The 12,242-nt window shown below is 42.8% G+C and overlaps 1 protein-coding gene across 1 annotated transcript in view; it reads right to left on the bottom strand.

Moving 5' to 3' along the window:
* Positions 1-12,242, bottom strand: part of LOC144783371 (NEDD8-activating enzyme E1 catalytic subunit-like) — a 182,859-nt gene that overhangs the window by 127,965 nt on the left and 42,652 nt on the right. Inside the window, exons 5-6 of the mRNA XM_078662377.1 lie at positions 4,588-4,688; positions 50-113 (exon numbers count right to left, since the gene is read on the bottom strand). Coding sequence (XP_078518503.1) covers positions 50-113; positions 4,588-4,688 — 165 coding nt within the window. The remainder of the gene's footprint in view (positions 1-49; positions 114-4,587; positions 4,689-12,242) is intronic.

The raw sequence follows: 12,242 nt of genomic DNA, 5'->3' as shown, positions 1-12,242 counted from the left end.
TCATACACTCACAATATTTTGTTTTGGAAAAAAAAAAAAGATTACTCACAGGTAAATACAATGTTTTGTTCTTTCCTTCCAAGGTTGCTGTGATTGCTGGAGACTTCATTTGTCTAGTGAATGTGAATAAATAGAAGAACCAGATCTAAATAAACATGGCTACATGCAGAGAGAGAAAATTGCATGAAACAGGTAAAAAAATAAATCAAAGTGTAAACATGAAACAGTTACTTAAACTAAACATAACCATCATAGGCTAACCACTAGATCTCATCAGAAATAAGTGGGTACCTAAGAGCAACAAACTCCAACTGAAAACAGCTAGTGCGCAAATATTTATATTAGGACACCTTCCATGAGCACTAGTAACCTTTATAATGATGAAATAATCTTGGAACATATCAATGATGCATATTTTGTACATTGTATTCCCACTAAAAGGGGAATCAATAAAAAGTGAAAGAAAGAAACAACATTACAATACAAGCAAAGGGCAACTTAATGAACACATCTCATCGTGGAAGCCTGGAAAGCACTGCTAGCGAAGGAAGCCTACTACTCTCATCGACTAGGTAGAGGATTCAAGGCCTACATCCTTGCTGGCTCTCACCCACATTCTGTAGTGATGGGTGTCTGACATTTCCCTTCTTGAGACTAATGCTTCAGATTCACATTTGCACATCGGTTCTGGCTCTGCTTTTCATTACAGTGGTTAGTCATAGGTCCTTTACGTTTACAGGTTTTCTACTGAAAGTTATCAATTTAGTCACCCGACCCTCTTTGATTTCAGGTGCTTGAGGCACTATCAGCACACAAACACCACCTATATTTCAAACAGATCAGGTAGATTTTAAGAAAGAAAAAAGACTAAGGCTACCAGGGAGGTTGCGATGCACAACCACTGTTTTAGAGGAAAGTAGCCACTGCTTACCAGAATTTCCACATCCACTCATTCCATATACGATAGTCAATAATTCTTAAAAGCTAACATCAGCAATCTTTTTAGCTACAGGTTGTCGCAATCAGGCAATGAACAGCAATAATGCACAGACCAGTCAGTTATGTTTAAAATAGAAGCAGGAAGCTGACCAAATTTAAACAAAGGAACAATTTCTGAAATTTCAGGTAATAGGGTCAAAATAGGACTCAGTGGCCTTACAAAGGGGGTTCTGCACACAGAGAAGATTAAGAGCTTACCAACCTTCAGTTGAGAAGGCATATCTGCTTACCCTTAACCCACCATACAGTATTTTGCAGCACCCTTTCAGCAGAAGTAGCTTGATCTGAATTCTCACCTGTGGGCAGCTGGAATGTACCCTATAAGACCCACTTGCATACATCCACTCAGAAACTTCATAACATTTTCGTCAGTACCGAGACTGAATGAGCCCACTCAAAAAAGTATACAAATAATGGCGCTTAACTACCCACAGTTGGAAAATGAAATATGCGTTTTAATAGAAGTTTCCTAACTACCTGGTGAGAGCCGGCCATCCTGGACAGTAATGGCGGTTTAAAGTTATCTAAATGTTGAAACACCTCCAGTAGTTTATTTGTACTTCAAATACGTATTGACTGTTGAACATGAATGGCTGTTTGGGGCACAATGCTTGATTAGAGACTTGAGATTCCTGCATAAAGGCTTACTATAGTCAAATCTCATGTACACTAGGCTCCTGTCCACCCCAGTTTGGCGATCAAGGGGGCAAGAGAAAATCGAGTACAGTAAAAAAAAAAATGGTGAAACCATTTTGTGTGGCATCAACATGAACTTTTACAATTATTCGAGTCCTCTCAAACTCATTAAATGTCATAAAAAGCTTTAAATGTTTAGTTCATGATACCTATAAATTGTTTGAAAATCAAAGGCAGGAAACAGGCTTTAATACCAGCAATTAAGTTATTAGGGACACAATTACAAACCACCTCCAATTAAGCGCTAGTCTCAAACTTAGTTTACTAAGGCAAGATAAACATTTATCAGAAAAGCCATCCTGAAGTCAGTTGAATACATGTGCCAAGCATATGAGTGACAGTAAAGTCTTGCAATGGAACCGCATGCACTTTTCAGACCACAATATAAAATGTGGTTTGCGATACAGATAAGGCCTAGATATCAGCACGAGGACTACTAAAAAATTACAGACCACCATTTCCTTGCAATATGTCCCCTACAAAGGATTTAATACAACCCAATGTGCCATCCATCAATACTGTTATAACACTATGGAGTCAAATGCTCCTAAGTGATTGACTTCTGAAATCACAGATGCCTGAGTCAGCAATAGCCAATTGCCATCCGTCATTTCTTCCATTTGACATTCTTTCCTTGATTGGGGCATTAGTACGATTGGATCCAAGGTAGGAGTTGGTGATAATGAATGCTGGGCTGAAGCTGGAGTACTATGTGAAAGAAAGACTGTAACCAGCCAGTTGTTGACAGGGTTATGTATACCATACATGGAGGTTTTTAAATCGAGGTTTACTAGTCCATTTTTGGAGACTAGTAAAAGATGTCAGAAGAACAGGGCTCAATGCAATAATCTCAGTTTTTTGCGTAGTGAAGACCGAGCACATGTGACAGTTGGGGGAGATTGGTACAAATGATCAACTGATTCATTTGGGGAAAAAGTTAGCGATCACTGTTACATAGGTGAAGAAATATCTGCTAGATGAGTATCACACTTCCTTGATGCATTTACAGAGCAGTACTAAGCCCTTACAAACATTTCCTTGATGCATTTACAGAAAATAATAAGCTTGCATGGATAATAAATTGGCAGCAATATTTATGTGCAAATGGACTTTTTTGCAGAATCTTGAGACTGTTTAGAACACTTCTTTTGTGTGTGTGTGTATGTATATATATATATATATACAGTAATGATATCCACGATCAAGTGGGCAGGAACACTTACGCAAATGAAGTGGTGGCTAAAGTACAAATGAATTGGACACTTTGTATCTGAATAATGTGAGTTGTTACACAAGAATTGACATTTTGCTCATATAGTATTGTGCCAATTAGCTCAAGAACTTTCAACAGTATATGGAGTAAAAATGAGGACTGCCAGTGACACCAAAGGCTTGTCCTTTGCCAGTAAGTCATTCTTGCTCGCACACTTCATGTGTGCAGTGAGAATGCCAACTGCATCTTTTACCTGTAGCCAAGTGACAATAATCCCAAAGATTTAAATTTGCATTTGGCATTTCATGCTAAGCACTTACTCTCATCTAGAATTAACATGTTGATACGTTTCCATGTTATTTAGAATTATTGACCCTTAACCAGTCTTTGGTATGTCAGTGCAGAGTTTGTCGAAGGTCCAGAAGTGACTTTTTAGAAAGTTCTAGGGATTTCACCACAGACTGGAGTTCGGATTGCTGGCCGTGTGAATTAGTGCTGGAACAAGAGGGTGTCTTTAAAGGACAGGTTGAACTCGTCCAAAATTGTTTTTCAGAGACTCAAAGTTGTAACATTCGATCTTTTGTCATGAAGTATGAAAATAGTGCCCTCATGTCCAACTAAGAGACTAACAAAGTTTGGACTTCTTGTTTGTATCATCAAATTAAAACAAGAAAATGCAAAAAAAATTGATTTAAGACTAGCTCCCATAATATAATGCTGAGCATTCTAAGGAGTAATTTAGTAAATGTATTTTACCTGATAGAATTATAAACAATGTTAACTATTTCTTCCATGTTCACAATGATCGTGTGATATTTTGGGGATTATGAAATTGCAGGTAGTATATTTCCTCTCTATTGATTAAGAATGCATGAACAATTTTTAACCATTTTCTCTTGGTAAATATAATTATTAGAATGATTTAAACATTTTGGGACCACATTTGTAATCATCACTGTATATTATATGATAATGCCAATTTTTGTAATTTTTACTACAAACATTTTTTCTATTTGTTTGTATCTCATGATTTCTTTATGGCTATTACTTAGCACACAGCAGTATATTTCATAATTATTATTTCTGTATGTTCGGGTCCCAACAAAAGTTGCAGTTCATTTGCAAATAGGTCAGACAAGGGAAGGCTTAATAATGCTGCAAGTGAAGCGCACAGCATATATGAGTACCCTTTGTGAACTGAATATTTCCCAGTCAATGTGAAAATAATATTTAAAATACAGTGCTTTGAGAAAGTAAAGAGAAGATACAACCCAACTGATATAACACTTTTCATAATTACGTTTCTAACACACTTGCTGATCATGTAATGGCTCAAGAAAAGGAAAAGGTCATTCTGACATTACGTGACCGTTCTGGAACTCAAGTTTTGAACTTACTATGGGAATGAGGGCAAGTCACGACTATCTTAGATACAGTAAACACTTAAGACTGTTCCAAAGAGTATTTGAGTGCCAGGTCCCTGCAGTTTTTCTATTTCCCAGAGTTTGCTGTTTTTTAGCAGTTAACCCTTTATTTCAATATTCGTGATGTGACTCACACAGTAAAAACACAATTAACAAGGCATAACAGCGCTTGTTGTGATGATGGAACATAAGGCCAAGCAATTATGATCAATTCATTGACAGCAGAAATGAATAGCGCAAGTCTTAAAAACTCACAATGAATTATTTGTTGTTAAATAATCCAAGACGTCCTGCAATTTTGCAGATGGCGGAAACTGTATATTCTGGGGAAGTTGGCTGCATGCTGGACAATTATCCTAGGGAAAAAACAGGTAAACAGTGTTCGAGTCACAGTATTGTTTTAATTCTATGAGTAATACTTAAAAAGCGTACCAATGTAGTCCATAGTCGTAACTTATGTACAATTCAGGAACAACCAAATCACCAAATCCCTTCAAAAAAGTCAAAAAACTTGTTTCACAACCATGAGCTCTGGACCAGAAACCATAAGGAATATGCTACTTACCAGTATGCATCTGTTCTTGGCATAGAGGGCTGCAGAGTGGTACATTTATGAATAGATCGCCATCTGGTGTTGGGCTCGGATGATTGCACTTTGTTTTTCTTCTGGAGAAGTCTTTGTCGTCATAGGTGACTCCTCCTCTCGGTGTTAGTGCGCATGGGCATCGGCTCCATCCTTAGATTGTTTTGCCATAGTAGGGTTAGATGGAGTAGTGTAGTATAGTACATAAAGATATGCCCATGTAAGTGTATCTAAATAAGATAATGTTGGGACAGACACAGGTTTCCGGGGAGGCAGGGAGGGCATGTACCACTCTGCAGCCCTCTATGCCAAGAACAGATGCATACTGGTAAGTAGCATATTCCGTTCGAGGCATATGGGCTGCAGATGGTACATTTATGAATAGATTGTAAAGCAGTTACCTCCCTAGCGGTGGTCACCAGTGTCTGTCGCAACTGTTTGAAATAGAGTTTTTAATACAGCTTGGCCCACTCTGGCTTGTTGTGCAGCCTGTACATCAACACAGTAGTGCTTTGTGAATGTATGTGGTGTAGACCAAGTTGCTGCTCTACATATGTCATCTAGGGGAATGTTCCCTAAGAATGCCATAGATGCTCCTAGTTTTCGTGTAGAATGAGCTCTAGGAGGAACAGTTAATGTTCTCTTTGCTTTAATGTAACATATTTGTATACATCTTACAATCCATCTTGCCATGCCTGCTTTAGAGATAGGATTGCCCTTATGTGTTGAGGAAAATGCTACAAATAGTTGTTTAGTTTTCCTGAAGTTTTGTGTTCTTTCTATGTAGTACAAAATGGCTCTTTTGACATCTAGTGTATGTAGAGCCCTTTCTGCCACCGTCTGTGGTTTTGGAAAGAAGACTGGTAGTTCCACCGGCTGATTGATGTGGAATGCTGAAATTACTTTAGGCAAGAACTTTGGGTTTGTTCTAAGAACCACTTTATTCTGGTGTAACTGTAGGAATGGTTCTTGTATTGTCAATGCCTGTAATTCACTTACTCTCCTGAGTGAGGTAATGGCTATAAGGAAGGCCACCTTCCATGTAAGGAATTGTATTTCGCACCTATGCATAGGTTCGAAGGGTGGCCCCATTAGTCTGGTGAGTACTACGTTGAGGTTCCAGACTGGGGAAGGTGGTAATCTTGGTGGAATTACTCTTTTAAGACCTTCCATGAATGCTTTTATCGCTGGTACTCTGAACAGTGATATGCGCTGCCTGTTTTGTAGGTATGCTGCTATAGCTGCTAGATGTACTCTGATAGATGTGTACGCTAGATTACATTGCTGTAAGTGTAATAAGTAGCAAATAATCTCCCTTGTTGATACGTCCAGAGGGTTGATATTGTTATTAGTACAGTGTATAGCAAACCTCTTCCACTTAGCTGCATAGCATGCTCTGGTGGTTGGACGTCTCGCTTGTTTAATTATCTCCATGCAATTTGGGGGGAGATCTAAGTACCCAAATTCTAGGATTTCAGGAGCCAGAACGCTAAGTTCAATTGAGTTGGATCTGGGTGCATTATTTCTCCATGGTTCTGTGTAAGGTGCATGGGTAGAATTCGTAGCTTTTGATGTGGCACTTGTGAGAGTTGCAAGAGCGTGGTGAACCACGGCTGTCTTGCCCACGTGGGTCCTACTAGTATCATGGTCATTGAATGTTGTTGCAGCTTCCTGACCACTAATGGGATTAGTGGGAGAGGGGGAAAAGCGTATGCAAATTTGTTGGACCAATTTATCCATAACGCATTGCCCTGCGACAGGTGATGTGGGTACCTGGACGCGAAGCTTTGGCATTTTGCGTTCTGATGAGTGGCAAAGAGGTCTATCTCTGGTTGTCCCCATCTTTGGAAGAATGGCTGCAGTATTTGTTGGTGCAGTTCCCATTCGTGTATTTGTTCCGACTGTCTGCTTAAGATGTCTGCTATCTAGTTTTGGACTCCTGGTAGGTGTTCGGCTAACAGATAGATGTTTTGAGGAATGGCCCATCTCCAAATTTCCTGTGCTAGTCTGGATAATTGGAGAGAGTGCGTCCCCCCCTGTTTTTGAATATAATACATTGCTGTCATGTTGTCTGTTCTGATCAGGACTGCTTTGTTGGTAACATGTATCTGGAAGGCTTTCAATGCTAGAAACACTGCCAGTAGTTCTAGATGGTTGATGTGCAGTGTTCTTTCCTGCACACTCCACCTTCCTTGTACTGTGTACTTGTCCATATGTGCTCCCCATCCGGTGAGCGATGCGTCTGCTGTTATTGTCACCTGTGGAATTGGCTCTAGGAACGACCGCCCCTTGGTAATGTTTGTTCTGTTCCACCACTTCAGAGAGCGGTGTGTGCGGTCGTCTACCAACACCAGATCCGTAATCTGCCCTTGAGCCTGATTCCACTGTGTCGCTAAGCATTCTTGTAGCGGACGCATTTGTAGTTTGGCATATGGTATTAGCAGTATGCAGGATGACATCATGCCTAATAGCTGCATGAACACTCTTGCTGTTAGTGAGTGTTGTGGCTGAAATCTTTGAATGATTGTAAGCATTGTTTGGATCCTGACTGGGTTGGGGTACACTTTGGCTTTTTCTGTGTCTATAGTAGCCCCCAGATATTGTTGAACCTTGTTTGGTTGTAGGTGTGACTTTGTGTAGTTCACCGTGAACCCTAGCTGGTGTAGTAGCTGAATTGTCTTTTGTGTGTTTTGCAGACATTCCTCTTGCGACCTGGCTTTTATTAGCCAGTCGTCCAAGTATGGGAAGACATGAATTTGTTGTCTTCTTAGGTGAGCTGCTACCACTGCCAGGCATTTTGTGAACACCCTTGGTGCCGTTGTGACACCAAATGGAAGGACCTTGAACTGATAATGTTGTCCTTCTACCACAAACCTGAGGTATTTCCTGTGGGCTTTGTGAATAGGGATATGAAAGTAAGCGTCTTTTAGATCCAGTGTAGAAAGAAAGTCCCCTTTCTTCAGTAAAGGAAGTACTTGTTGGAGCGTGACCATGTGGAAATGTTCCGAATTTATGTATGCGTTGAGAGGTCTTAGGTCCAGTATTGGCCTTAGAGACCCGTCCTTTTTGGGAATTAGAAAGTATAGGGAGTATACTCCTGTTCCTTGTTGGTGCTGTGGAACCTTCTCTATGGCATGCTTTTGTAGCAGTGATAGTACTTCTTGTTTTAACAGTGTCAGGTGATCTTGTTTCATTGGACGCTGTTTGGGGGGGATGTTTGGTGGGGTAGCTGTGAGTTCTAGGCAATAACCATGTTGGATAATTTGTCTTACCCACTTGTCTGATGTGATGTTTTCCCAGACAGGTAGGAACTGTGATAGGCGTCCCCCGACCGGTGTTATATGGTCTGGGGGAAGCTCTATGAAGTCACTGTTTTGGGGTTGGAGAGTTGCGGTTGTTGTTGTTTCCGCGACCTCTACCCTTGTTGTTGTTACCCCTGTATCCACCTCTAGAATTACCTCTGGGTGATGTAGGTGTAAAAGAGGTTTGCTGCTGGTTTGTACCTGTATTTTTGGATCCTCCTCTATAGGTGGATCTACGAAAGGAACCTCTTTGTGTCGGCTGTTGCAATGCTCCCATTGATTTAGCCGTTTCGGTATCCTTCTTCATCTTTTCTAGGGCCTCATCTGTCCCTGTGCCGAAAAGTGTTTTCCCATCAAAAGGTTGGTTCAGTAACGATGTTTGTACCTCTTGTTTGAACCCTGATACTCTGAGCCATGCATGTCTCCTTAACATGATGCTTGTGTTTGTCGACCTTGCCGCAGTTTCTGCCGCGTCTAGGGCGCACTTTATTGAAGTGTTAGTAATTAACTTCCCTTCTTGTATAAGTTGATCTGCCCTCTTTTGATGTTCTTTAGGGAGATGTGTGATGAGTTTTTCTAACTCATCATAATGCGCTCTGTCATACCTTGCAAGTAGTGCTTGCGTATTAGCTATGCGCCAACTGTTTGCCGCTTGAGATGCTACTCTCTTGCCAGAGGCATCTATTAGTTTAGACTCTTTGTCAGGAGGTGGAGCTTCTCCTGTAGATAAAGAGTTTGCTCTCTTGCGAGCGTTTGTGACCACTAGTGAGTCTAGAGGAATTTGCCCTTTAATGTATATTGGGTCTTTTGGAGCTGCCCTATATTTTTTATCGATTCTTGGGTTCAATACCCTAGCCCTCACTGGGTCTTTGAATATCTCTGATGTATGACTGAGAAGGCCCTTAAGCATTGGTAGTGTTCCTGATGTTCTTTGTGCAGTAGGTAGTGTTTCTAATAAGAAGTCCTGTACTTGAGGTTCTGTATGTAGGTCTACCTTATGATATGTTGCTGCTCTAGTAATGAGTTGTGCAAACCCAGTATTGTCATCAGGAGGTGAAGGTTTTGAGGGATATGACTCAGGGTCGGTATCATTATCTGACCCTACATTATACTCTTCCCATGGGTCTGCCTCCTCTGGGATTGTGTCCTCATCATCCCCAGGATGTCCCCCCTCCCCTGTGTCACTCTCTACATCTGTTGTAGGTGTAGATGGTCGTGTGGGAGGAATATTTGGCCTATTGTGAGGAAGAGGAGAAGATGGTGTGTGAGGTTTGGGAGAAGAGGGAGGAGTTGTATTCGTCCCCATTGTTCTCTTCTTCGGATGAGTCTTGTCGTCCGAATGTTCATTTTTCCTTTTTTTAGGTAGTTCTGTGACTACCTTGCCAGTCTTTGGGTCAATAAACAAAGTCTTTTGTTTAGGATCCGTCCCGTGTTCCTGTGTCGGTACCGCAGTTTTCGGTTCCGAAAGGTGTTTTTTCTTTTGAATGTCCATTTGTATTTTCGGTGCCGAAGTTTTGTTCGGACCCGATTTCTTCGGTATCGAAGATGTCCCCGGTGTCGAGGGTGTTTTCGGCGCCGAAGCGTGCTTCGGTGTCGACATGGACTGCTTCGACTTCGAGCCTTCCTTGACTTGGTGCTTCGGTGTCGATGTGGTCCGTTTATCGGAACCGGAACCACTATGATGGGGGACCGAGTGTTTCGGTTTCTGTTTCGTTGCCGGGCTCGAAGGCGGGGCGTTGGAAACTTTTTTCGGTTGTCTGACCGGGCTCGAGGACGGGGTCGATACCGTGTGGGGTCTGTTTTTCGGTAAAGGGACGTCGTCACTCACGGTTTGTTGGACGTCGATTTCCTCGACGTCGGACTCGTCCGCTTCAGACCCCGCCTCGTCGGCCTCTTCTTCCTCGTCCTCTGGTTGCTGGTCCTCAAACAGCTCCGGGATTGCTTGTGACTGCATTCTCGATACCTCGTGTCTTCGGGCTCGACGGTTTCTAATCGTCGATTTTGAAGAGAACGCTGCACAGGCCCCCCTGGATTCGTGTTCAGGGGACAAGCAGAGGTTGCACACCTCGTGTAGGTCCTTGTGTGGGAACTTAGCACCACACGTTGGACATTTTTTGAATGGAGTCCTTTCCATGGACCCCGGGCTGGACTACGTCAAGTTTCTCGTAGTCGTCGTCCTTCGAACCGCGTCGGTATGGAGTGAAGTCGCGTTCGATAACGATACCGTCGATTTGGAAAGGAATACGCGCCGGTTATAACCTTCTTTGTTGAAGTCGGTCCGGAGCGCTTCGATCCTCATCCGAACCCGATGGCGGAAAAAAACAATCTAAGGATGGAGCCGATGCCCATGCGCACTAACACCGACAGGAGGAGTCACCTATGACGACAAAGACTTCTCCAGAAGAAAAACAAAGTGCAATCATCCGAGCCCAACACCAGATGGCGATCTATTCATAAATGTACCATCTGCAGCCCATATGCCTCGAACACATCCCTTTTAGAAACAATGTCATATTTTTAGAGTTGAGCTAAGGTAGGAGGAATAGTATTACAGGAATGGATGATTCCAAGGAAGATTCCAGGATTCTGCACCCATTTAAATCTTTGAAAGAATATTGCTAGGCAGTGTGATTAATGACATGGTTTAGTTCACTTGCAAATTAGGATATGTGAGTGAGATGAGAAACCTAGATCCATAAAAAAATAAATGTTTTTTTTATTTGAAGATTTGCCGGTATCTCTTATTTAGACAGGGCATGGTTTAGTGCTGGAAGGTCAAAATGTGTGGTTTTGCATTACAACCACTCAATGAAGGTCTGTGAATACTAGGGTATCAATTTAACAGCACCATGCAAAGAGGTGGAGCATTCTTCAGAATGAGGCGGCATATTTGTCTTTACCATCACAACGAGGAGGCACCGTGTAGGAGAGTAGGGTCTGCAATCCTATGATCACCCAGATTTTTGCTTTTTGCTGCACTGGTTTACGACTTTCCCTGGCTGTGGGCCTGCTAATCAGACCCACAGCCTAGCTGTTCTCTCTATCCAAATTGTACTCAGGTACTGAATTGGCACTGGGCCCTCTCCAAGTCCCTGTACCCAGGGCTGAGGTGCACCCAGAAGTCTCCCAGGGGCTGAAGCATGTATTGTGCCACCCCTGGACTGACTAACTAAACTGACACAACTGGCTGCACGACAGCTGGGGCAAGGTGGTGTACTCACCCTTTGCTTTAGATATAGTATACCTATATCTAACCCTAAAATGGACACACAGATCCCCTATCAGTCACTCCTATGGCAGGCCTTAACAATCCTGAAGGCAGAGTGCTTGGAATCGTGTGAGATGGTGCTCTGGCATGAGCTGAGCCTGTCTGCGGCTTTCGGGACCAATCCCTTAGCCGTTTCCATGATATCGCATACCATATACTCTTAAGTGCATTATAATCCTCGCGGTTAAATGCCAACTCTGGTATCGCTTTATCAAAACATGTCGAGTAAGGTGTCATACGAATTGGAATACTAACCCCTCGCCAATTCTGGCGACGGGGTTAGCATTCCACCCTTCTAGAGGGACACGACATGCATGTAGCCTGTAACCCCGGTTAAAGTCGAACAGAGCCTCAGCTCCACAAAATGGATGCTGCCACCGAGACACAAGTCTGCCCTCCTGCTGCTGGGAGTCCTCCCAGAGCAGGAGATAAGGACAAAGGGTTTCCTGCCAGGGGCGGTGCCAGCACCGTCCCAGACAGGGTTTTGTGTATTGTAGGTAGGCAGGGCTACAGAAGAAGGTGACTGCACGTGGCACCCCGGTGCTCACTGTGCATAGGCTGGCTTGAACCAGTTCCAGGGACACTCCAGACCCTGTGCTGGGGAAAAGCCTGCCAAGGAAGTGGGTGTAACCACCCCCCTCCTGGTCCCACCCATAGGGCAGGACCTAGTCGCGTGCCAGCCCCCTTTTCCCAGATAAAGGTAGGGACTGGCCCCCTTCCAAATCAGATCATCTTTGAATCCTGAAACTACTTTCTA

This window comes from Lissotriton helveticus, chromosome 9, assembly GCF_964261635.1.
Source record: "Lissotriton helveticus chromosome 9, aLisHel1.1, whole genome shotgun sequence".
In the NCBI taxonomy this organism is placed as follows: Eukaryota; Metazoa; Chordata; class Amphibia; order Caudata; family Salamandridae; genus Lissotriton; species Lissotriton helveticus.
The sequence above is the reverse complement of the archived record's forward strand: the minus strand, read 5'-3'. Positions and strand labels throughout refer to the sequence as shown.